The sequence below is a fragment of the Ascaphus truei genome, unplaced genomic scaffold (genome assembly GCF_040206685.1).
Source record: "Ascaphus truei isolate aAscTru1 unplaced genomic scaffold, aAscTru1.hap1 HAP1_SCAFFOLD_1029, whole genome shotgun sequence".
Lineage (NCBI taxonomy): Eukaryota > Metazoa > Chordata > Amphibia > Anura > Ascaphidae > Ascaphus > Ascaphus truei.
The window spans coordinates 40,761-68,553 of NW_027453893.1; the positions used below are offsets into that span (position 1 = coordinate 40,761).

General features: G+C 48.3%; 1 protein-coding gene across 2 annotated transcripts; it reads right to left on the reverse strand.

Moving 5' to 3' along the window:
- Nucleotides 1-590: 590 nt before the first annotated feature.
- On the reverse strand, nucleotides 591-27,793 carry SPDEF (SAM pointed domain containing ETS transcription factor). Of its 2 annotated transcripts, none has more exons than XM_075581068.1 (6): nucleotides 27,711-27,793; nucleotides 13,475-13,876; nucleotides 10,846-11,043; nucleotides 9,886-9,933; nucleotides 7,488-7,640; nucleotides 591-3,403 (listed from the first exon to the last, which is right to left on the reverse strand). In XM_075581068.1, exons 1-6 carry the CDS (start codon nucleotides 27,730-27,732, stop codon nucleotides 3,225-3,227), a joined length of 1,002 nt encoding a protein of 333 aa, XP_075437183.1. In that variant the 5' UTR covers nucleotides 27,733-27,793; the 3' UTR covers nucleotides 591-3,224. The 2 variants fall into 2 exon arrangements, with proteins under 2 accessions (XP_075437183.1, XP_075437184.1); XM_075581069.1 differs by lacking the exon at nucleotides 27,711-27,793 and adding an exon at nucleotides 16,244-16,611.

Here is a 27,793-nt window from a genome sequence, read left to right on the forward strand (position 1 = left end):
TTGAACTTGAACTAATGTGATCAAAATCTCTTTTTCAGATATTGTATCCGCTTCTGCGGTTTGGATGGCTGTCAACCCGTTTCTGGAGGTCGGCGTCAAGGAATCCCCATTGAAATGAATGGCTCCATTGACTTACAATGGGGAACCGCCGCTCCTCCTCTCAGGCGCCACCTGCAGGTCTCCTGATGAAAATGGATCCAAATCGCCAGTTTCCCCATAGGATCGTATGGAGCTGCAACGACGACCTATGGGGAGCTGCAAAATGGAGCCTGCAAAGGCGTGAAAATGGAACAAAGGGCTATAATCACTGAATTAACATTAACCCTTTCCCTCCCACATAGATCCCAGTGTATGTGTTGGTGCAGACACTGGAATGGGAACAATACACTTTTACAGGGGAATATACATTTGGGTGCTGAAGCAGGGTAAAAACACATTACTGGACCGCAGTCTAATTAACCCCTTGTTTCCCAAGTGAGAGCAGGGGGTGGCCAAATGGGGTGTAACCCTTTTAATACCGGGCCAAACCCCCTCTCCCATGACACATATAACCTCAATTTTTAACTCCTTTGTCTCTGAGAAATTGAAACAGGGGCATCACTTTTGTCATAAACATGTGCTTTATTATTTAATTAATAACAATAATATTAAGAACATTTTCCTGCTTATTTACAAATCAGACATAAACCGGGATTAAATGGGGCAGATTTGATTTTTGCCAATACAATTCTGGCAGTGAATGGGTCAAGCAACATACCTCTATTGGGTCTCTGGCAGTGAAGAGACTAATGAGGGGAGTGTTCAGACTGTGGAGGTCTCTGATAGTGAATAGATTAACCCCCTCTGCTGTTCCTGCTTATTAGACAACCCCACACCCCCCTTAAGTATAGAGTCCCATGTCACTACACTGGCCTAGAGTGGCAGCGCCTGTACTTTTCCTCCTCTCTCTCTCACTCACACACACACACACACACACACGGAATTAGTTAGTGTAATTGACTAGTTGCCGATACCAAGTCCCTGGGAACTAATTACAGGCATACCCCGGTTTAAGGACACTCACTTTAAGTACACTCGCGAGTAAGGACATATCGCCCAATAGGCAAACGGCAGCTCGCGCATGCACCTGTCAGCACGTCCTGAACAGCAATACCGGCTCCCTACCTGTACCGAAGCTGTGCGCAAGCGGGGAGACTATAGACCCTGTTTCAAATGCTGTTTACATCAGTTATGCACGTATATGACGATTGCAGTACAGTACATGCATCAATAAGTGGAAAAAAGGTTGTGCTTCACTTTAAGTACATTTTCGCTTTACATACATGCTCCGGGTCCCATTGCGTACGTTAATGCGGGGTATGCCTGTACCTGTTTCCACTGTACCAGCTCTAGAGGTATTAGTTACAATAGTCAGCTTCCAGGAAACTAGTTACATTTAGCCAGCAGTAAAGGAACTGATACCAGCTTTCAGGGATCTTTCTACCAGCTGTTGAGGAACTACTAGTTACGAACTGGTTAAAATAACCAGCGTCAAGGAAATTAGTTAACTAGTGGTACAAGTGCTAGTCACAGTTAACCAGCTTCCAGGGAAGCTAGTGGCAGTTACCAGCGGTGTAGGAACTAGTTGTAGTTACTATTTCCCAGGGAGATAGAATCAGTAAGGGAACTACTTATAGCTACACACAGGACTAGTTAGTTACTAGCTAGCATTACACACAGCACACCCTCTATTCCCCTCCCCCTTTCTCGCACCCCTTCATTCTGCCCCACATTTTCTTCATCTCTCCTCCACATTCCCTCTGTCTTTTACTCAGCCTGTCTCTATCTCTCCACACACATTCACCCTCTCTCTGCACTCTCTTCCCCCCTCTCTCCCCCTGGCGTGGGAAGGCTGTTATAGGGAAGTACCTACACACAATAGAGCAGCATTAGATGGCAAACAGTCGCTGTGTGTTCAGACGTGAGCGAGACACAGCGTGGGAACCAGAGTTCCCCCCCTTCCCTGCGCAGACTGCCACACCCACAACCAGCGTGTCCCCGTAGAGAGATATGGGGCCGTCCACGGAGAGATATCCTTATAGTGGAAACCGTATAAGACTGAGTCAATATTCCAAAATTGGCTCTATAAAGAGATATCGGGAGAGGTTATGTGTGACAATAGGAGGAGTTATAGGGTACAATTATATAGAGCAAAAGGTGTAGTTATAGGCAGTGGTTATATTGGGCAATAGGATGACATATGGAGTGGTTATGAGGTAATAGGAGAAGTTATAGGGAGCGGTTTTATGCCGCAAAAGGCGGGGGTATAGGGAGCAATATTGTATATGGGGCAATAGTAGGAGGTATAAGGAACAGTTATAGGGAGCAATGATATGAAGCATCAGGAGAAAGTACACTGGGTGATTATATGGGGCAATAGGAGTTATAGGCTTGATAATTATAATAAATACATATTACTTTGTGGGTCCAGTAATAGGTATCACTTCATGGCAAGAATCTGCTGCTCCGCACAGTGCTATTGGTGCGATGCAAGCCGGGGCAATGATATGGTTCAAAAGAGCAATGCCCTGCAGGTCCCACTCCTGTATGTAATGGTTTGCAGGTCTCTGGCACACTCGCGATGCTCTGCGGTCAGCGTGTCCTGCATGCTCCCACCTCCCATTGTCCTCCCAGGTTACAGAGTCCACGAGGTCTCAGATCAGTGAGTTCCTATAGGACAAGCAGGGATAGGGAGGGGGCAGAGCTAATGTTGCAATGCTCTGCAGGGTGTGTGGGAACGACGCTCTACAGAATATGTAACAGAATATTTATGGAGTGGTGCTCTGCTGGGCATGGGGTGGCAATGCTCTGCAGGCCTTTGTCAGTTCCTTATAGTGCAATGCTCTGCAGTATCAGGAGCGCAACTCTCTGCACACCTCGTCAGTTCCATGTGGAGTGAGGCATTGCAGTTTCGGCCGTGCGATGCTCTGCAGCCTCCTTCAATTTGTTACAGACAGAGGCTGGGAAGGGGGATGGCCTCAAGTCAGTTTTATTAAGGAGGGAGGCATGATGTTCCACACTGTATAGGAGTGATGTTCTGCAGCCCGCATGGATGCAATGCTCTGCAGTGCGAGTATAGAAGTAATACTGTGCAGTGCTCTGCAGGCCTTGATCGGTTTGATAGAAGGGACACGGTTGTGGAAAGCACTGCAGTGTGTTCACCACTCTGCGCTCCGCTTTTCCTCTCACAGTGGGTGCACAAACTGATAGACAAGACGCTGGGACACGTCGGGCTTTCGGATAATCCCCTTCTTGTAGTACTGGCGGATAGAGCGGCTCAGTTTGTCGTAGTTCATGGCCGGACGGTTTTTCCGGATCCCCCAAAGGCGAGCAACCTGCGCAGAGTCTTCTATCTTAAAGATACCTGAGGGGTGTGAAAGAGGGAGAGAGTGTGTGAAAGGAGAGAGGGAATGGAGGACGCTGTGTGGAGTACTATGTTGTAAGTGAGCGTGGGGGGAATTGAAGGAGCGTGAGAGAGAGGGGGAGAGAAAAAGGGACTGGGACGGAGAGAGGGGAATAAGAAGAGCAATCTGCATATATACGTCTATCTTAAAGATACCTAAGAACGAGTAGAGCCAGTGGGAAAGAGGGGGTAAGAGAAAGAGGAGTAGGCTGTGCAAAGATCTGTATTTTAAAGATACCAGGGGAGGGGTGAGAGTGTGAGAGGGGAAGAGAGAGTGTGTGTGAGAGAAGAGGGAGAGAGAGACAGAAAGAGAGAAAGGGGGTGAGAAAGGGGGGGGGGAGAGAGACAAGTGACATGTGTGGCACCCTCTACAGGTATATAGATACACCGATAGATGATGGATGGAAAGGTAGAGGAGCGGGATGGATGTGAGATAAAGGAGAGACGGAGAGAGGGGAGGTATTGTGACAGAAGTGTGGGACAGTGAGCGAGTGTGAAATGTGTGTGTGTGGGGGGGGGGGGGGGGAGATAGTTACACAGTCATATGATACTTAGATAGAAAGACAAACAGATGCACAATTAGATAGATACACAGATGATATGTTTGGTTATATGAATAGATAGATAAAGATGGTTGTGTATATATACGGATGGGTGAATTGGTAGACAGAGGAAGATAGATAGGATAAAGGGGGGTTAAGATGGAGGAGAAAGAGGGTGGGGTACTGTGACAGAAGAGAGGGAGTGAGATATAGAGAGGGAGTGAGATATAGAGAGAGTGTGAGACATTGAGAGATAGATGGAGAATGGGGGAGAGAGATGGGGAGGGAGAGAAAGTGAGTTACTGTGACAGTATCTAGGGAGAGAGCGAGATGGAGTAGACAGGGAGGAAAGAGAGATTCAGGGAGGGTGATAGAGGAGGGAGAGGGGAGATACTGTGACAGAAGAGTGGGAGAGTGGGAGAGGGGGGGGGGAGAGAGGAAAGGCAACCTGTACAGAGATAGATAGACAGACAGATATAGATAGATAAAGATTTGGTAGATAGATATGGATGGATAGGTAGAAACATAAAATGATGAACAGACAGATAAGGAAAGAGAGAGAGGGGGAGTGGTAGAGGACGACGGGGGAGAGAGGAAAGGCGACCTGCACAGAGATAGATGCACAAATAGATAGATATACAGGTAGAGACCAATAGATATGTATATATGAACAGATAGATACAGATATGTAGATGATATATAGGGGAGGTAATCTGATAGAAGAGTGGGAGAGTGAGCGAGAGGAAGATAGAGGGAATGTGAGACAGTGGAAAGGGTGGGTGGAGAGAGGAATGGCGACCTGCACAGAGATAGACTGACAGATTTATGCACAAATAGATAGATACATAGATAGATAAACACAGACAGACAAACAGATAGCTCTATTGAGAGATCCATATACACAGACAGACAGATAAACAGATATATAGATGATGATACACATAACAAAGAGACAAACATATATATATATATATATATATATATATATATATATATATATATATATTTATTAGACAGATAGATATAGTGATGGATATACAGCTAAATACATTAGATAGATATACACAGATAGATAGATAGATTGATACACAGCTAGATGACTGATGGATACATAGATAGATATGGATGAAGAGGATAGATAGATGATTGATAGATACACAGATATAGATATGGAAGAAGAGATTAGATACTGTAGATAGATCGATATGGGTGAAAAGATTATATAGATTAGATAGATGATAGATACACAGATAAATACACATACTGTATAGAAGATAGATAGATACACAGGTAGATAGATATGGGTGAAGATAGATAGATAGACAGATATACAGATGAAGAGATTAGATAAATAAAATATATATACACAGATATATATATATATATATATATATGTAACATCGCCGGAAGAAGAGATCAGTGTATCTCGAAAGCTCGCACAAATAAAAGCATTTCGTTAGCCACACAACGGTATCATGTATTTATTTTTTGATTATTGAAGCTCGGCTAACACGGTACTGATACCTCTACATGTATATATATATATATATATATATATATATATATATATATATCCAATATCAAAGAATCTGGAGCACTCACAAATTCAAAAAATACAATTTAATGAAGTAACACAGGCATCAGGGGGGTAATCACAGAAAAAAGAAGCAATGTTTCGGACCTTACGGCCCTTTCTCAAGCTCCCCCCTGGGAAACGTTGCTTCTTTTTTCTGTGATTACCCCCCTGATGCCTGTGTTTCTTCATTAAATTGTATTTTTTGAATTTGTGAGTGCTCCAGATTCTTTGATATTGGGTATTTATCTATTTTTTGTTGCTGGATGGTGATCCTGGCCGCACTGTGAGCACCGCGACTGATCAGATAAGTTTTTTTTACTTTTTCCCTTTGAGTGCCCTGAACATTCTTGCTATTGAGATATATATATACAGTGTTCGACAAACCTATACGTTTGCACGCCCGGGCGAGTGGATTTAACATCGTGCCGAGCTCCTATTGACCCAAGCAGCACACGTGTGGTACTAGGTGGCGAGTAGATTTTTTTGTTAGGCGAGTAGATTTTTTGGTGATTTGTCGACCACTGTGTGTGTGTGTGTGTGTGTGTGTGTGTGTGTGTGTGTATATATATATATATATATATATATATATATATATACATATATATATATATATGAACTTAGATATAGTGATAAATAGATACAGTGGATTGCAGAAGTAATAACCCCCTACCTATAATGTCACATGTTGTTGAATTACAAATAATGTAGTTGTGATGTTACTGGGTGATGTGCAATGTTGAGCTTGTGCCAGGCGTAATCCTTAATTTAGAAGAAAAAATTTTTGTCCTTAATTTAGAAGAAATTTTTTTTGTCTCATCTGACCATAAAACCATTTTCCCACGTCTGCAGTATCATCTATATGCTTTATCCCGCAAACACAAATGTAATATTTTGATCTAAATTCCAAGCGTTACGTCAGGCGCAAGCTCAACACTGCACATCACCCAGTTAACACCATCCCAAGTGTCAAGCATGGTGGTGGCAACATCATGTTATGGGGATGCTCCCCTTCAGCAGGGAGTGGGAAGTATGTCAGGATAGAGGGGAGAATGGATGGTGCGAAGTACAGACGAATCCTTGAGGAAAACCTGCTTGAGTCAGCCAAGACTCTGAAACAGGGGAGGAAATTCATATTTCAGCAGGACAATGACCCGAAGCATAAAGCCACACTGGAGTGTTTGAACAACAAGAGAATTAATATTCTTCAGTGGCCCAGTCAAAGTCCTGACTTGAATCCAATTGAACATTTGATGGTGAGACTTGGAAGATTGCAGTCCATCAACAACCCCCAACAAACTGATCAGAACTGGATCAATTTTCCCGTGAAGAATGGGCAAACATGTCACCATCCTACTGTGCAAAGCTGTTGGGGACCTATCCAAAAAAACTCATAAGCAGTAATTGCTGCAAAAGGTACTTCTACCAAGTATTGACTGAAGAGGCTGAATACGTACGGAACCAGTATTTTTCACCCTTTTTTCCCCTTTGAGGACATTTAACCTCCTTCTCATATAACAATGTTCACTTTAACCACTACAGCTACTGTATGTAGCTTTGAATAAAAATAGTTTGAAACAATGTGCATACATTATTTATATTTTGACAATATGTGAGATTATTGGTAGAGGGTGAATACTTCTGCAAGCCACTGTAGATAGATCTATTAGATAGATAGGCAGATATAAATACACAGATAGATATCTTTGGATAGATACACAGACAGATACATAGATTGATTGGTAGATATACATAAATATACAGATAGATAGCTATATAGGATAGTTAGAGTGGGACAGGTAGATAGATACACAGACAGCTAGATAGATTGTGGGACAGGTAGATTGATACACAGTTATATACTGTACAGAGATAGACAGATAGATACACATATAGATAGATAGGCAGACAGACATATAGATGCCATTACCCTTATCCTTGTTCAGCCAGCGGATGGCACGTCCATAGCTGTGCGGTTTTAGCAGAAGCTCTTTCAGGAACTGCCACAGGTGTATGGGCTGTCCTGAGCTAGAGGAGTCCACTTCAGTGTCTGCCCAGACCTCACCTGCTGCCCCGCTGCCAGCTGGGGGGAAAGGGAATGGTCAGGGGCTGTTCCAGCCTCCCCTTATACACACAAAGCACACTGTGCCATGTTCCCCTCAAGCACACAGCATCAGGCTTCCCTCAAACACACAGCACATAGTGCCAGGCTACCCTCATACACACATCACACACAGTAACAGGCACCACCCACATACACAGTGCCAGGTTCCCCTCATACACACAGCGCCAGGCTCCCCTCATACACACAGCGCCAGGCTCCCCTCATACACACAGCGCCAGGCTCCCCTCATACACACAGCGCCAGGCTCCCCTCATACACACAGCACACAGTGCCAGGCTCCCCTCATACACACAGCACACAGTGCCAGGCTCCCCTCATACACACAGCACACAGCGCCAGGCTCCCCTCATACACACAGCACACAGTGCCAGGCTCCCCTCATACACACAGCACACAGTGCCAGGCTCCCCTCATACACACAGCACACAGCGCCAGGCTCCCCTCATACACACAGCACACAGTGCCAGGCTCCCCTCATACACACATCACACAGCGCCAGGCTCCCCTCATACACACAGCGCCAGGCTCCCCTCATACACACAGCACACAGCGCCAGAATCCCCATACACATATAGACAGTGCCAGACTCCCCTCATACACACAGCACACAATGCCAGAATCCCCATACACATATAGACAGTGCCAGGCTCCCCTCACACACAGTGCCAGGCTCCTCTCATACACAGTGTCAGGCTCCTCTCATACACACTGCAAGCAGTGTCAGTCTCCCCTCACACATACACAATGTCAGGCTCCTCTCATACACACAGCACACAGTGCAGGCTCCCCTCATACACACATACACAGTGCCAGGCTCCTCTCATACACACAGCACACAGTTAGGGTTGCCAGGTGACTTCTCCAAAAATACTGGACACAATGGTGAAAGGTGCAACACGCTTGGTGCGACACACACACCTCTCACTGCTCCATACTGTTTCCTCCTCTCCTTGGCCCCACCCCCAGGCTCTTGACACCTCCTGATTGGCTGCTGCTGGGTAATGCAGCCAATCAGGATGGAGCAAAGCTGCCCAGCCTCCTAGCAACAGCCCTGTTCTCTCCCTGCTCGGGGAAATCCCGTGGCCCCGGTCTATACTGGTCATCTGGCAAACCTACACACAGTGCCAGGCTCCCCTGATACACACAGTGCCAGGCTCCCCTCATACACACAGCCCACAGTGCCAGGCTCCCCTCATACACACAGCACACAGTGCCAGGCTCCCCTGATACACACAGTGCCAGGCTCCCCTCATACACACAGCACACAGTGCCAGGCTCCCCTCATACACACAGCACACAGTGCCAGGCTCCCCTCATACACACAGCACACAGTGCCAGGCTCCCCTCATACACACAGCACACAGTGCCAGGCTCCCCTCATACACACAGCACACCGTGCCAGGCTCCACTCATACACACAGCACACAGTGCCAGGCTCCGCTCATACACAGCACACAGTGCCAGGCTCCCCTCATACACACGTACACTGTGCCAGGCTCCCCTCATACACACGTACACAGTGCCAGGCTCCCCTCATACACACGTACACCGTGCCAGGATCCCCTCATACACACGTACACAGTGCCAGGCTCCCCTCATACACACAGCACACAGTGCCAGGCTCCCCTCATACACACAGCACACAGTGCCAGGCTCCCCTCATACACACAGCACACAGTGCCAGGCTCCCCTCATACACACAGCACACAGTGCCAGGCTCCCCTCATACACACAGCACACAGTGCCAGGCTCCCCTCATACACACAGCACACAGTGCCAGGCTCCCCTCATACACACAGCACACAGTGCCAGGCTCCCCTCATACACACAGCACACAGTGCCAGGCTCCCCTCATACACAGCACACAGTGCCAGGCTCCCCTCATACACACAGCACACAGTGCCAGGCTCCCCTCATACACACAGCCCACAGTGCCAGGCTCCCCTCATACACACAGCACACAGTGCCAGGCTCCCCTCATACACACAGCCCACAGTGCCAGGCTCCCCTCATACACAGTGCCAGGCTCCCCTCATACACACATACACATTGAAAGGCTCCCCTCATACACACAACACACAGTGCCAGGCTCCTCTCATACATACACAGCACCAGGCTCCTCTCATACACACATATACAGTGCCAGGCTCCCCTCATACGCACACAGTGTAGGCAGCAGCAGTGCCAGCCTCTCCCTTCTTACCACAATATCGCACATCCCCAGGTCCAGTCTTTTCCTTCATCCAGGCAGCTGCAAGGTGAGGAGAGAGAGTGAGAAAAAGACAGGGGAAGATAATGAGAAAAGGGGGATGAGGGTTGGGGGGAGGGGAACTGGGAGGAGAGAAGCCGGAGAGATAGATTTCTATCCTCATGTCCACTCTGTCCTCCATGTCACCTTTGTCTCCCTGCCCCCTCCCCCCCCCCCCCATCTCTGTCCTCCCATGTCACCTGTGTCAAAATCTCCCCCTCCCTCTGTTAAATCCCCCCCCCCCCCCATGTCTCTGGTGTCCCCCAGATGTCCAGGTGAGCATATAAGACGTCCCCACACAGCAGTGACTGAGTATCTCTATATACTGATAATAAACATGGTTTACTGTATAACAATCTTGTGTGTTAATTCTCAATTAATAGATACTCATCACCCTGTCCGCTTCTGTGCCATATAACAAGTCCCCACAGAGCAAAGACATCTCCTTGTAGCTAAGCACACAGTCAGTGAGCCCTTCTCATGTCCCATGTATCCTTCTCATGTCCCATGTATCCTTCTCATGTCCCATGTACTCTTCTCATGTCCCATGTATCCTTCTCATGTCCCATGTATCCTTCTCATGTCCCATGTATCCTTCTATCTGTCCCATGTATCCTTCTCATGTCCCATGTATCCTTCTCATGTCCCATGTATCCTTCTCATGTCCCATGTATCCTTCTCATGTCCCATGTATCCTTCTATCTGTCCCTCCCTCTGTCACCATACTGCCAGATAAGGATATAAGATATTAGCTACACTCCCTCTAACCCCCCTTTGCATCCCTCCTCTTCCCTGCGCTTCCCCCTGGGTCACCTGACTTCTCGATGTCCGTGTGTCAGTGTATAAGACCTCCCTACACCGCGGTGTCCTGTCCCTGAAGCTCAGAACAAACAAGTCCCCCCTGCCCCGTGTCACCTGACTTCCAGATGTCCAGGTGAGCGTATAACACGTCCCCGCACAGCGGCGACCTCTCCCTGAAGCTGTCCTCGCTTAGGGCGCACATGTCTTTCCCGCTCAGCTCCTGGAAGCTGCGCCCCACCTGAGGGAGGCGGTACTGGTGCTCTGTCCACAGGATCCACTTCTGCACGTTCCCCACGGACCACTCCGTGGGGTCTGAAGGGGGAGAAAGCGCTCAGACTCGCAATGTTTGCTGTGTGCAGCTGCATCGAGTAATGTGATGGCTTTGAGGCTCTGGATTGAGCTTGTCACTATTATGCATTACACCCACTTCAAAGACCAACTGCTTCCCGTCAAAGGGAGAATAGCGCTAAGGCATGCAATGGCTACTCTACCGCTCTGCGTCGTATGGTGCGTCCCAACTCCCACCCACTTCAAAGATCAATGCAGCCCCTGGGGGCCACCCCACACAGTTATAAAACAGACACAGGTAAACACACAATGTGGCCCGAACACATTTATCTCTCCCCCAAAGACAAGCATATTCCTGTCAAAGGGGAGGGGGGGGGGGGGAGTTTGGGCCCTTAGACATGAAATGGGGAGGGGGGGGAGTTTGGGCCCTTAGATATGAAATGGGGAGGGGGGGTGGGGGAGTGTGGGCCCTTAGATATGAAATGGGGAGGGGGGGGGTTGGGCCCTTAGACATGAAATGGGGAGGGGGGGGGAGTTTGGGCCCTTAGACATGAAGGGGGGGGGGGGGAGTTTGGGCCCTTAGATATGAAATGGGGAGGGGGGGGGGAGTTTGGGCCCTGAGACATGAAATGGGGAGGGGGGGGAGTTTGGGCCCTTAGACATGAAATGGGGAGGGGGGGGAGTTTGGGCCCTTAGACATGAAATGGGGAGGGGGGGGGGGAGTGTGGGCCCTTAGATATGAAATAGGGAGGGGGGGGGAGTGTGGGCCCTTAGATATGAAATGGGAGGGGGGGGGGGTTGGGCCCTTAGACATGAAATGGGGAGGGGGGGGAGTTTGGGCCCTTAGACATGAAATGGGGAGGGGGGGGGGAGTTTGGGCCCTTAGACATGAAATGGGGAGGGGGGGGGGGGAGTTTGGGCCCTTAGACATGAAATGGGGAGGGGGGGGGAGTTTGGGCCCTTAGACATGAAGGGGGGGGGGGGGGGAGTTTGGGCCCTTAGACATGAAATGGGGAGGGGGGGGGGGGGAGTTTGGGCCCTGAGACATGAAATGGGGAGGGGGGGTGGGGGAGTGTGGGCCCTTAGATATGAAATGGGGAGGGGGGGGGGTTGGGCCCTTAGACATGAAATGGGGAGGGGGGGGGAGTTTGGGCCCTTAGACATGAAGGGGGGGGGGGGGAGTTTGGGCCCTTAGATATGAAATGGGGAGGGGGGGGGGAGTTTGGGCCCTGAGACATGAAATGGGGAGGGGGGGGAGTTTGGGCCCTTAGACATGAAATGGGGAGGGGGGGGAGTTTGGGCCCTTAGACATGAAATGGGGAGGGGGGGGGGGGGAGTGTGGGCCCTTAGATATGAAATAGGGAGGGGGGGGAGTGTGGGCCCTTAGATATGAAATGGGAGGGGGGGGGGGTTGGGCCCTTAGACATGAAATGGGGAGGGGGGGAGTTTGGGCCCTTAGACATGAAATGGGGAGGGGGGGGGGAGTTTGGGCCCTTAGACATGAAATGGGGAGGGGGGGGGGGGAGTTTGGGCCCTTAGACATGAAATGGGGAGGGGGGGGGGGAGTTTGGGCCCTTAGACATGAAGGGGGGGGGGGGGGGGGAGTTTGGGCCCTTAGACATGAAATGGGGAGGGGGGGGGGGAGTTTGGGCCCTTAGACATGAAATGGGGAGGGGGGGGGGGAGTTTGGGCCCTGAGACATGAAATGGGGAGGGAGGGGGGGAGTTTGGGCCCTTAGACATGAAATGGCTGCTCCAACGCTCTGCGCCGAGTTCTCTCTTCTCCCTATCGGATTTCTCTCCTCCAAACCCGCTCTCCCACTTCACTGCTTTGAATATTCTGTGCCTGGAGGGGATTAGGGGTGGGAAAGCGCATAGGTCTGTTTATAACCTAGAGGGATAACTGTCATGTGACCTTCACAGCAACATCATTCAGCATCTACACTTGAGGGTAAACCAGCTCCTTATTGCCCCGTGACCTCTTATTGCCCCTGTGGCCTCTTATTGCAGTAATTTAGTGCATTATTGCCCTGTGCTGTACAGTGATGCTGAATATACTACAGTATATAATAATGCAGAGTATCTCTGTACAGTGATAATTAATACACCGCACAGTATAATGATGAGCACATTGCACTCTATAATTATGATGCGTATCTCTATACACGGATTAGGAACATGCTGTGATGTATCTCCATACACAGATATTGAACATGCTTCACTGTCTAATGGTACTGAGTATCTACACCCTGATAATAAACACACCACACTCTATAATCATGCGGAGTATCTATACACTGATAATGATCATGCTGTGCTGTGTAATGATGCAGAGTATCTCAATATCCTGATAATGAACAAGCCCATGCTGTATATTGGTGCTTAGTATCTAGACACCATTTTTGCAGTATCCCAGCATGCCTTATTGCAGTGAGGTGGGGGCCGGGGGGCCTCACCTGCAGAGATGTTGAGCAGTTTACACGCAGTCTCAATGTCCTTCAACACTTCACCCACTACCAAGGACTGCATCTGCTCCAGGGAGTGATCTTCGATGTGCAGTGAGGTTTGGTACTCCAGCTCATTGTGCAGACCCTGGCTGTCTATAACGGGGCACTGCTCAGGCTCCTTCTGTCCCTCCCCCCTGTGGCCACCTGGCATCAGCCCCTTGGGTGCCCAGCTGCCCCCCTCGCCCGGGTACAGCATGTCGCAGTAGGGCAGGTAGTACCCGGGCTCCCCATCTTCAGGTGGCTTGTCCAGACTGGTGAGGGTGGGGTCCTGCAGAGCCAGGCGTGCATGAGAGGCAGGAGGGAGGCTGGCACCGCTGCTGCCCATTCCTCTGTACTGCAGGGTATCAAAATCTGGAGGGGAGAAGGGGGGGAAAATCAGTCTCTTGTAATAATAACCATACTCCTGAGTGCCATATTGCCCCTGTAACCCAACCCAATAAGTACCTTATTGCTTCTGTAACCTGTTATTGCAGTAACCCAACTTCAAGTGCTTTAATGCCCTTGTATGATCTTGTTGCAGTAACCTGGCTCCTGAGTGCCTTATTGCCCCTGTAACATCTAATTGCATTAACCAATGTCCTACTGTATACATGGAATATAGGACAAAGGCTCCATCCCATAAACTGAGACACAGACATAGATAAGGTGTTCTACGGTGAGTGCTTTGTCTGTTGTAAATCCTATATACGTTGCTAAGTGGTCCTTTTAAATGATGAAATCCCATATATTCCAGTGACTGAGCAGAGATAATGGTGTTTCTAAGCCTGTTAAAGGGGTTACGCTCTTAATAAAGGGAACCCCCCTTAATGGAATATGGGCTAGAGAACAGGGGTCCACGGCTTTACTGAGGTCAAATGGTTTATCTCCGCAGAGTATCACGCCTTTACCCTTCAATTGCTGGAAAATGTGTGGGGTGAGTGGATTCTGCAGAGCATTGTTGCACTAGCCTCACAGGGGTTAATGGGATGATGCTCTGCAGAGTTTGGCTGGAATTGGTTAATACTGCGACAGTCTGCAGGGTTTCTGGCGGAGAACTGGTTAATGGAGCAATGCTCTGCAGGACTCTGGCAGAGGAGAGGTTAAGCGAGCGACGCTCTGAAGGGCTCGGCAAGGAGAGGGGTTAAGGGAGCAACGCTCTGCAGGTTCTGTAACAGCTTGTGTGGAGACAGAGTGACATAATCCTGAGGAAGATATATGTGCGTGACAGTGTGTGTGTAACAGTGTGGGACAATGTGTGTGTGTATGTGTGACAGTATACCAGTGTATGTGCGTGACTGTGTGATAGTGTGCCAGGGCGTGTGTGACAAGGTGTGTGTACGTGTGACAATGTGCCAGTGCGTGCATCACTGTGTGACAGTGAATGTGTGTGTTTGACAATGTGCCGGTGTGCGTGACTGTGACAGTGAACGTATGTGACAATGACAGTGTGTGCAACAGTGAATGTGTGTGTGTGACAGTGAGCAGATGGAATATACGTCCTATAAACCGTATAAACGGAGACCAAGACCCTGTAAAAGGCCTACAGTATAAGTGGAATACACGATAGAGAAGAAGTCATACAAACGGAAATGCAAACCCTATATAAGTTTGTTAGGCAATAAATTGGATTTTTACAGTTAAAATCCATAGGAAAAGTTTGGGATCACTCGGAAACACTTCAAAGGTGAGTCTCGAGCGGAGTGTTCTGTACACAGGGACAGTGACTCACAAGGAGATGCAGTGACATCAAATCACAAAGGGGGCACATAGTGTCAACTGTCTGTGTCCTGTCTCTGTCCCTTTGGGTCGTTCTCTGTCACCCTTGCTCTGTCATCGTCCCTTGCTCTGTCACTGTCCCCTTTGCGCTGTCACAGTCACATTTGATCTGTCCCTATTCATATAAAGACACACAGGCTGAGACAGGGAGGATCAGCTGTCCCTCTGAGCTCCCCCACAGACAAGATGTCTGACCAGTCAGCCTCAGATTATAGGATCTGAGTTAATGGCATCCTGAGAAGCCACACCGGGAAATCCTATAAACAGATAAGGACCTACTAGAAAATCCTAAATCATCTCCACCTTGTATCCCCCGAAACCTACCTGATCACATTTGCAACAAAGAAGCACATATCCTATAACAAATCACAAACTTTTTTAACATCACACATACCCTGTACCACAAGGCAGACCTTATAACGCAGCATAGTCCCCATAGCACCAAACAGACCTTATATCACTGCACAGACCACATAACTTCTCACAGACCCTAAAACATCACACAGACCCTATACCACAGCAGAAATCCCATAACATAACACACATTCTACAACAGAACAGATCCTATAACACATCACATCCACCTTGTATCCCCCGAAACCTACCTGATCACATTTGCAACAAAGAAGCACATATCCTATAACAAATCACAAACTTTTTTAACATCACACATACCCTGTACCATAAGCAGACCTTATAACGCAGGACAGTCCCCATCGCACCAAGCAGACCTTATATCACTGCACAGACCACATAACATCACACAGACCCTATACCACAGCAGAGATTCCATAACATAACACATATTCTACAACAGAACCGATCCTATAACACATAGTCATCAGAGACCCTATAACACAGACCCTATAACAAAGCACAGACTGTATAATGAAGACAAGACATATAAGAGACCTGCAGAGCATCGCTCCATTATTTCACTGTCGGTGATGGTCTGAACATTACCTGCCTGGACTGTGAGGTATCACCAGTAGGATGTCACACTATCATCGGTGTCACTTTCACTCTCTTTTAGCACTCACACACGCACTCTCTTTTGCTCTCTTCTCTCTCTCTCCTCCCTCTGTCTCTCGCTGACGATGCCTTAAATCCTGGAAGAGACACGTGTCCCTGGTGTGAAGGATGTCTCTCCCTCTCTTCCTCCTTCTCCCCTCACTGGTTCTTTTCAACTCCTTCGGTCCCTCCTTTCTCACTTTTTTTCCTCTTTCGCTTCTTTTCTCGCTATATATATGTGTGTGTATATATCCTTCTCTCTCTGACCACTTCTCTCGCACTCTCCACCTCTCTCTGTCTCTCTCCACTCCTCTTCCTCTCTCTCTTTCTCTCCAGTGGAATCCTCTTAGTTTATATATCCCTGTCCCGTACCTGAGTAAACACACCCTGTGTGCTCACATCTAACAGGTGCGGGACCTGCCCGCTTAACCCTTCACTGACACTAAACACACTTACTGACACACTCTCACACTCACTGACGTGCTGACTGACTCAATGGCTAACACTCACATGGTAACTGACAAACACTCGCTCGCACACTCTAAGGCCGCGTCCAGGGTGAAGCTGAGCGTGCGTGCGCGCTTGTGCTCAGCGCGATGAAACACATTGCGACAATGTGTTTGTCCTGAGTGCGCGCGCACGTGCCCGTGAGAGCTCCGCGCTCAGACGCTTGCCGAGACAAATTCTTTTGAATTTGTCGCGCTTGCCCTGGTCACGTGCGCGGTTCAGCCAATGAGGGCAAACCGCTCACTTGATGTTACGGGTACGCCCCCCGGCACGGCCCCCCGTGTGCGCAACTACACGCTCTAATCCAGCGTTGCGCAAACTGGGGGGCGCCCCCCACAGGGGGGGTGCTAGATTTTCTGGGGGCCGAGGCAGTTATAAAGGTCCCGCTCTCTCCCTCCTGGCATTTAAATTAAATGACGGGGGACCGCACAAGGCCTCTCTAATACACTTATCTTCCCTTCCAGCGTCGCTTCGTCCTGGTAACCCGGCGTCAAATGACGCAGCGGGGTCACATGATGTCATGTTACCATGGTGAAGTGATGTCACATAATCCCGTGCGTCATTTGATGCCGGAGTCGAGCAGGGGGGGGTGCGCAAGGCACCAAGGAGGGCAGGCATGTGCACGGGGAAAAGTTTGCCCTGCTTTATACAACTACTCTCACGGCGCTCGAGCGAGAGCGCGCTTGCTCTCAGCCTGTATGAGGCCTAAGTACGCGTCCATAGTAAGCGCGACAAAAGCCTGTAAGGCAATACGCACGGCCATAGAGCGCGCGTGTACGTACGACAGTGTGACAGATTTTTCGCGGTTCAGCCAATGGGGGCGAACCGCTCATGTGGCGTCACGGGCACGCCCCCAAACATTGAATTGGAGCTGCTTTTGGTCGCATCTCCTCCTCCAGACGCCACAGGCCACGGATCACCTGTGTAGCAGGCGCGTGTGATGTCACATGCTCGGTCATGCGCGCCTACTATGTACAAGGCCTCACATAATCACACACGCATTGATTCACTAACAAACACTCACTGACTGCTTTACACACTATACATTTACATGTACACACCGTCCCTGAGACACTTATTGACACACTCACATAGTCTGTAACACACTCTCTCTACATGGTCACACTCACTGCCACACACACTTACTGATTACTGCCACATTCACACTCACTGACTAACTTACACAATCCCTAGTCACAAGACAAATTCTCACACTTACAGTCACAAACTCACTGATATACTCATAGATACCGTCCAATAATATGGAGCAATAGGATTTGCTATAGGGAGTGGTTGTATGGAGAAATAGGATGAGTTCTATGGAGTGGTTGTATAAAGTAATTGGAGGAGTTTTAGGGAGCAGTAGGAGAAGTTGCAGAGAGCGATCAAATTAGGTAATAGAAGCTGTTTTAGGGAGATGTTATATGGGGAAATATGCAGAGTTATACGGAGCAATATGAGGAGTTACAATGAGCGGGTATGTGGAGAAATTATAGGTAGTGGTTATATGGGGCAATAGGAAGGGGTATAAGGAGCGGTTATATGGGACAATAGGAGGTGGTATATGGAGCGGTTATTTGGGCCAATAGGAGTTATAAGGAGCGGTTATATGGGACAAAAGGAGGAGTTATACGGATAAGTCATATGGAGCAATAGGAGGAGTTATAGGGAGTGGTTATATGGAGCAATAGGCAGAATTTTAGGGACCGGTTATTGTGGAGCAACAGGAGGAGCTTTAGGAAGCGCTTATATTGGGCAATAGGAGTTATAGGGAGCGGTTATATGAAGCAATAGGAGGAGTTATAGGGAGCGGTTATATGAAGCAATAGGAGGAGTTATAGGGAGCGGTTATATAGGGCAATTGGCAGAATTATAGCATGGAAACAAAAATTAATCCGGTGCCTAAAACAAGTCCAAAATAGCAGATAAATAAATCTGACTATATATAATGTCCAGTCCTGTTGAACTAGGGGTCTTCAGATGTATCTTGAAGGTTGTCTCACAATATGTGGAGATAAACACAAATACCGATCACAGTGTGTATCTATATAACTGTTGATGGGAAAATGCATACAATGACAGATAAACAAACACTAACCGCCTGACAGACCAACTTACACAAACACAAAACTAGGCAGACACCTAATGATGAGCTAGAAAAGACTAATTTAACAAAAATACATAAAAAATAGTAATGAATTATATCATACACAGGGAGTGATGACGTAAGTGTTCTGTTCCGGTAGGGGAAAAATTAGAATCCTACTTACAGCAAGCAGGCATGGTGGGTAGTCTCTATCCTAATAGGCAGGTCTCAAAATCGGGATGCTTGTTGTTTCCCCAGATTGCTGGTTCTGCCGTCGCATGTACCGCCGCTCCGGTATCACCTCCGTTAATCCCACCGCCTAGGTAGAGCTTCACAACGTCGCCGTAGGCTCAAAGTCCCGTATACCGACCTTCCGGTAGGGAAAAATTAGAATCCTACTTACAGCAAGCAGGGTTTAGAAAGGCATAGTGGATAGTCTCCATCCTAATAGGCAGGACTGAAGATCGGGATGCTCATTGTTCTTTCCCCAGATTGTTGGTACTGCTGTCGCATGTACCGCCGCTCCGGTATCACCTCCGTTAATCCCACCGCCTAGGTAGAGCTTCACACCGTCGCCGTAGGCTCAAGGTTCCAGACATGCCCCTGATGAAGTGAATCTTTCACGAAACGCGTAGGGTGATTCTGGGCGTGTTGACGAATCTGCAGAGTGCCGAACGGGCTGAGCTAAGCGGAGAGCAATAATTACTTCTGCTTTTGTGCGCACAACCAGGGAAACACTCGAGGTCGGTATACGGGACTTTGAGCCTACGGCGACGTTGTGAAGCTCTACCTAGGCGGTGGGATTAACGGAGGTGATACCGGAGCGGCGGTACATGCGACGGCAGAACCAGCAATCTGGGGAAACAACAACAAGCACCCCGATTTTGAGACCTGCCTATTAGGATAGAGACTACCCACCATGCCTGCTTGCTGTAAGTAGGATTCTAATTTTTCCCCTACCGGAACAGAACACTTACGTCATCACTCCCTGCTGTGATATAATTCATTACTATTTTTTATGTATTTTTGTTAAATTAGTCTTTTTCTAGCTCATCATTAGGTGTCTGTCTAGTTTTGTGTTTGTGTAAGTTGGTCTGTCAGGCGGTTAGTGTTTGTTTATCTGTCATTGTATGCATTTTCCCATCAACAGTTATATAGATACACACTGTGATCGGTATTTGTGTTTATCTCCACATATTGTGAGACAACCTTCAAGATACATCTGAAGACCCCTAGTTCAACAGGACTGGACATTATATATGGTCAGATTTATTAATCTGCTATTTTGGACTTGTTTTAGGCGCCGGATTATTTTTGGTTTCTGTACTGTGTGTGATCTGATTGGTCTCCTTTGTCCTGGCAGCCTATCTTATAGGTGTAAGATTTTTTGGTATTCACTATCAGTGTTTAAGGTACTGTACACTAATTATGTACACTAATTATCAATTATTGCACTAGCGCTATAAGCACATTTTCTTTCTTTTCACAGAATTATAGCATGGGGCAACCATGGCTAAAAAGTTGCGGTGGACATGCGTGATGCTTGACACGCATGTGTGTGTGTGTGTGTGTGTGTGTGTATATATATATATATATATATATATATATATATATATATATAAACAAAAGAATGCTGGATGCACACAAACATGAAGCCTTAAAGAGAAATGATGCAAATAGAAAATGAAAAATATATTTAACAGAGATTCAGGTGCTCGCAGATAGACAGGGAACACCAGCCCGCCCAGTAGATATACAAAAAAACAGAAGTTCCGCAGCACACTCAGTACAAAAAGGATAATTTAATAGCACTAAATCATCAGGTAGCACTAAATCATCAAGAGCTTGAGAAAGGACCGTATGGTCTGAAACGTAAGTTGCTCTGGGGCATGTTTGATTGCCTGATGATTTAGTGCTATTAAATTATCCTTTTTGTACTGAGTGTACTGCGGAACTTCTGTTTTTTTATATATATATATATATATATATATATTTTTTTTTGGGATTATGCAAGAGACCAGCACAGGGATTTTTAAAATATGAAGAAAATTTTATCCAAGCGATATATATTTATGAATAGACATATATATATTTATGAATAGACATATATATATATATATATATATATATATATATATATATATATATATATATATATATATATATATATATATATAGTCAGGTATGGAGATTAGCACTCACGGTTTTGTTGCAGGAGGCAGATGCTTGTCCCATAGAGAGTATGTAGACATATGGAGACCAGGGGATCCTGATAGCCAAAAAGAGACAGCACACTGCAGGTATGGTATCAAAAAAGTGTATTCAGTAACACAAGGCCGCCAACGTTTCGGTCCTCCCAACGGGACCTTCCTCAGGGCAGTGCCCTGAGGAAGGTCCCGTTGGGAGGACCGAAACGTTGGCGGCCTTGTGTTACTGAATACACTTTTTTTGATACCATACCTGCAGTGTGCTGTCTCTTTTTGGCTATCAGGATCCCCTGGTCTCCATATGTCTATATATATATATATATATATATATATATATATATGACCAAAAGTAATGGTGAAGGCACTCTCAATTTGTGTACGAAAATGAATGAGATTGGGGCGCTATCACTGAACACAACTTTTTTGGAGCTGTGAATATGTACAGAGGAAAAAACTGTAAGCACATCCCTTCAACTGCAAAACCAAGTGATATGTATTATATCATTGTCACATCAACGTTTGGGGACCGAAACATTGATGTAACAATAATATAATAAATATCACTTGATTGTGCAATAGAAGGGATGTGCTTACAGTTTTTGTTCTGTGTGTGTGTTTGTGTGTATGTATATATATATAAAACAGCATGCATTGGCTTGAGGATTGGCTTGTGTAATACAAGCTTGAGACAAAAGGTGGCACTGAGTGCTCATTTGCATGTAATTTCCCAGAATCCCTTGCTGCAGTGGAAGCGCTGTATGCTGGGTGACAATGGGGAAAGACAGGGTTGCAGACCTGTCTAAGACATGCAAATGAACATACAGTAATATTTACAGTTGCTTTATGCTTTCCTGTGGAGGGTTTTTGTCACTTTTTTTACCCACCATAACCTTAATGACAGTGGTGATTACCTAGTCTAGTCTCAAACCTGCTTTGCCATTAAGACCAGCCTCACACTGATGATACCCATCAAGGTTGAAACGTCTAATGGCTTTGCATCTCATCCCAGCCTCTGTTTAAAAGCTGTGTTTAAAACAGCATGCATTGGCTTGAGGATTGGCTTGTGTAATACGAGCTTGAGACAAAAGGTGGCACTGAGTGCTCATTTGCATGTCATTTCCCAGAATCCCTTGCTGCAGTGGAAGCGCTGTATGCTCGGTGACAATGGGGAAAGACAAGGTTGCAGACCTGTCTAAGACATGCAAATGAACATACAGTAATATTTACAGTTGCTATATATATATATGTAGAGGTATCAGTACCGTGTTAGCCGAACGTCAATAATCAAAAAATAAATAGATGATACCGTTCTGTGGCTAATGAAATGCTTTTATTTGTGCGAGCTTTCGAGATACACTGATCTCTTCTTCCGGCGATGTTACAATGAATGAAGCAAGCAAAAGGTATACTTAAAAACAGTGTCTCTTGGAATGTTATCTGTGCTAGTCCTTCCCCCGGTGTGGATGTGTTTTATGGCTAGAGGTGATATATATATATATATATATCTGTCGATAGGGGGGGACAGCAGGGACACCCAGTGGGTGTGGGTGGCCCGGTGGCCGGACAAAGCAGTTGCCGCCGGACCCTGGCTCTCCCCCAGCTGCAGGTCTCTCCCTCACTCTGTCCCACGCCGAGCGTCAGGCGCTAGCGCGCCACGGGCCTCTCTGACGTCAGTGCGCCGGAAGTAAGCTTGGCTCAGCTGTCCGGCATGAGAGCGAGGCCCAGTGCACGCTGACGTCAGAAGCTCGGCGTGGGACAGAGTGAGGGAGAGACCTGCAGCTGGGGGAGAGCCGGGGCCCGGCCTGAGACCATCACCAAGGTAAGTCTGTATTTTATATATGAATTGGGGCGCGGGGGATGTATTTTTAGTATGTATTGGAGTGGGTGGATTTTAATTATGTATTGGGGTTGGTGTATTTTTATATGTATTGGGGGGGATTATATCTATTTGTGGTTTTTTTTTTGGTATGTGTTTGGGGTATGGGGGGGTTGTATGTATTTTGTGGGGGGGATTGAGTGAGAGTGGGGTAATTGACAGAGGGTGAGAGTACAGAGGGGTCGAGGGAGGGAGTGAGTGAGGAAAAGAGGGAGTAGGAGTGAGATGCAGGGGAGAGAAATACATGTGAGGCAGGGGGGATTGAGTGAGAGTTGGGTAATTGACGGAGGGGGGGAAAGTGAGAGGGGGTGAGTGAGCAAGAGGGAGTGAGACGGAGGGGAGAGAAATACATGGGAAGAGGGGGGGAAATAGAGGGGGCTCGGGAACTATGTCATATATCACCTTCATTTTATACAATTCCTTCTTTACACATATAGGTGATTACACTCTATTAGCGCAACTATTTATAATATATATATATTATACACACATACTTTATTTTAGACACAGACATATAGTATACACACAGAGACACATTTACATAGACAAGGCCGCCAACAGGGGGGGACAGCCGATGCTGTCGTCCCGGGCCCCCTGCACGGCTGTGCCCGTTTAAAAAAAAAAAACAGTAAGAAAAGAAAATGGCGAAGACCCCTCCCCCCCTTACCCCCCCGTGTGCATGTGTAGAGCCGAGGTCCCGGCGCACATGCAAAAGGGTGTCCGGCCTGTGCCTTGGGCCCGCTCCCCCCCGCTCCCAACGTGGGACAGAGGGGAAGTGCCAAGGCATGCCCACTCGCGCCAACCCAGCTTCCCCCGCATGCGCAAGCCCAACTTCCCTGTGCGCCCGCCAACCCAGCTTCCCCTGACTCCAGCCACGAAATCCGCAGTCTATGCCCACCTCTTGTGCCCCCCCGCCCCACCCGCCCACCTTCCGCGCCCCCGAGGCTACCTCCTGCCCCGGGCAGGAGCTGCAGGGATATCGGGGGCAGGAGGGGAAGCGTCTGACGGGGCAGGAAGCAGCACCCACTCGGTCAAGGTTAGCCACTCAGTCACTCACCCACCCACCCAGTCACTCAGTCACCCACCCAGTCACTCACCCACTCACCCAGTCCCTTAGTGAGTCACTCAGTCACCCAGTCACCCACCCAGTCACTCAATCACCCACCCAGTCACTCACCCACTCACCCAGTCACTCAGTCACCCACCCAGTCACCCACCCACCAAGTCACCCACCCATCAAGTCATCCACCCACCCAGTCACTCAGTCACCCACCCAGTCACTCAGTCACTGACCGACCCACCCAGTCACTCACTCATCCACACAGACACACCCACCCTGTCACTCACCCACCCAGTCACTCAACTCAGTCACTTACACAACCCAGTCACTCACCCACCCAGTCACTCACCCACCCAGTCACTCACCCACCCAGTCACTCACTCACACACACAAGTCACTCACACACCCACCCAGTCAGTCAGTCACCCACCCAGGCAGGCAGTCACCCACCCATCCAGTCACTCAGTCACCCACCCAGTCACTCACCCACTCACCCACCCACCCAGTCACTCACCCACTCACCCAGTCACTTAGTGAGTCACTCAATCACCCACCCACCCAGTCACCCACCCACCCAGTCACTCAGTCACCCACCCAGTCACTCAGTCACCCACCCAATCACCCACCCACCAAGTCACCCACCCATCAAGTCATCCACCCACCCAGTCACTCAGTCACCCACCCAGTCACTCAGTCACTGACCCACCCACCCAGTCACTCACTCACCCACAGTCACTCACCCACCCTGTCACTCACCCACCCAGTCACTCAACTCAGTCACTTACACACCCACCCAGTCACTCACACCCACCCACCCACCCTGTCACTCACACACCCACCCACCCAGTCAGTCAGTCACCCATCCAGGCAGGCAGTAGTCACCTGTCTTTTGTTGAAAATATAAAAATAAACAGATTGCATTGTAATGTTTTTTTCTGTATTACAATAAGAAGAAAACAGTTAAGTAAAAGTTTGGCTCTAAAAAATATATTTTCGTGGTAGGTACGCTATGGGTTGGGGGGGGGGGGCTGCTTCTTGCATTTGTCCTGGGCCTCATGATTTCTGTTGGCGGCCCTGCACACAGACACATACACACACACGCACACACACACAATTGCAGACCTTTCCTCAGACTCTCCTTCCAAGTCCTCACAGGAGGAGTCCCTTGAGCTACTGCTGCTTCTCCTCACCACTCCCTTCTTTCACTGCTTCAGAGGACAGCTGACATCTCTCCCATGCGCAGTAGCTCCACTGATAACTGTTAGCTGAGTAGCTGGGAGAATGCGGGAGGGAATGTGCCCCACTCCTCTGGCCCCTGCAGCTGAGTAAGAGAAGTTTGGGGCGGCCCTGCAAGCATCCCCCTTTCTCTTACACCCTCCTCCTTCCCCCCCCCCTTGATCTCTCACTCTTCCTCCCTCTATTTCTCTCCCCCTTTTCTCTCAATTTCCTGCTTTCTCATTCTGTATTTCTCCCCCCTCTCTCCACTCTCTTCCATCCCTCTCTCCTTCACACTCACCCTCTCACTCACTACTCCCATGTATCTCATCGCCCTCTCTCTTTCCCTCTCCTCCCACCCCTTGCTCTCCCCCACTCTCGCCTCCTCCCTCCTCTCACCTCTCCTCTCACTCTTCCCCATCTCTAAGAATGTTGGGGAGGAGGCCGTCGGTTATTGGCGAAAGAGGGCCCCGCCGCTGAGGAGAGACAGGGCCCCGCGGCAAACGGAGGCTCCTGCGGCTCGACGCAGAAGTTGGGCCCGACTTTTGGGTGGGCTGAACTTCCAACATCGGCCGACCGGACCCCTTGTCGGCAGCCCTGGCAGGAGATATAGGGAGTTATATCTGTCTGTTTTGGAGCAGTTACAGGGAGCGGTTATAAGTAGCAATAGGAGGAGTTATCGGGAGCAGTTATATGGGCCAATAGGAAGAGTTATAGGGAGCGGTTATATGGGGCAATAGGAAGAGTTATAGGGAGCATATATATATCAATAGGAGGCGTTACAGGGAGCAGTTATATAGGCCAATAGGAAGAGTTATAGGGAGCGGTTACATGGGGCAATAGGAAGAGTTATAGGGAGCGTATATGTGGCAATAGGAGGAGTTACAGGGAGCAGTTATATGGGCCAATAGGAAGAGTTATAGAGAGCGGTTATATGGGGCAATAGGAAGAGTTATAGGGAGCGTATATATGGCAATAGGAGGAGTTACAGGGAGCAGTTATATAGGCCAATAGGAAGAGTTATAGGGAGCGGTTACATGGGGCAATAGGAAGAGTTATAGGGAGCGTATATGTGGCAATAGGAGGAGTTACAGGGAGCAGTTATATAGGCCAATAGGAAGAGTTATAGGGAGCGGTTACATGGGGCAATAGGAAGAGTTATAGGGAGCGGTTACATGGGGCAATAGGAAGAGTTATAGGGAGCGGTTACATGGGGCAATAGGAAGAGTTATAGGGAGCGGTTACATGGGGCAATAGGAAGAGTTATAGGGAGCGGTTACATGGGGCAATAGGAAGAGTTATAGGGAGCGGTTACATGGGGCAATAGGAAGAGTTATAGGGAGCGTATATGTGGCAATAGGAGGAGTTACAGAGAGCGGTTATATAGGGCAATAGGAGGAGTTACAGGGAGCGGTTATATGGAGCAATAGGAGGAGTTACAGAGAGCGGTTATATGGAGCAATAGGAAGAGTTATATAAAGTGGGTATATGGAGTTATAAACACATACAGGCACATAACTAAATACACACACATACATAACTCACTGTATACACACACACAGGATGCTGCCCTAAGGCCACCCTGCGGGACGGACACACGTGTTAACAATGTGACAAGAGTGTCACAGCAAGGAACAAAGTGACGCACACAGAGATGCACACAGCATCAACACATCTCACACACAATACAACGTTTGCTTTTATCATTTTATATTTATATTTTTGATTACTGTAACATTTGTGGGAACCAGACAGATAGTTTTACACAGATAGAGAGACAGATACAGAGGTGATACGTCCTCTTCCCCCTCCCTTCCCTCTCACTCTTTTCTCCCACTCTATCTCTCCCTTTTCACCACCACCCTCATCTTTCCCCTCAACTGCCCCTCCTCATCCCATCTCTCCACATCCTCTTACCTGTCCATTTCTCCTTCCTCCACTCACCTGCCCCTCTTCCACACTCCTTCACATGATCCCCCTTCACTTGCCCCTCTACACCCTCACCTCTCTCCTCTTCACCTGCCCCATCTCAACTACCCCTCTCCTCTGCCCTTATCTGCCCCCTCTTCAAGCCATCTCCTTCCATCGCCCTCTTCTCATCTGCTCATCTCCCCTTCCTTTCTCTCGCCTTCCCCTCTCCCCCCTCACCTGCTTCTCTTTTCCCCCTCATTCACCTGCTCCTCTTCCCCCCTGACCTCCTCATTTCCCCCCTCACCTGCTCCTCTTTCTTCTCCCCACCTGCTCCTCTCTTCCCCCTGACTTCCTCATCTTCCCCCCTCACCTGCTCCTCTTAATTTTCCCTCACCTGCTCCTCTCTTCCCCCCTCACCTCCTCATCTTCCGCCCTCACCTGCTCCTCTTTCTTCTCCCTCACCTGTTCCTCTCTCCCCTCCATCTCCTGCTACTCTTCCCGCTCCATCAGCTGCTCATCTCACCCCCCTCACCTGCCCTCTTCCGCTCTCTTCTCACCTGCCCCTCTGCTGCTCCACATGTCTCTGCTGCTCCTCTCTCTGATGCTGCTCCCTCTCACCTTATACCTGACACAGGGAAAA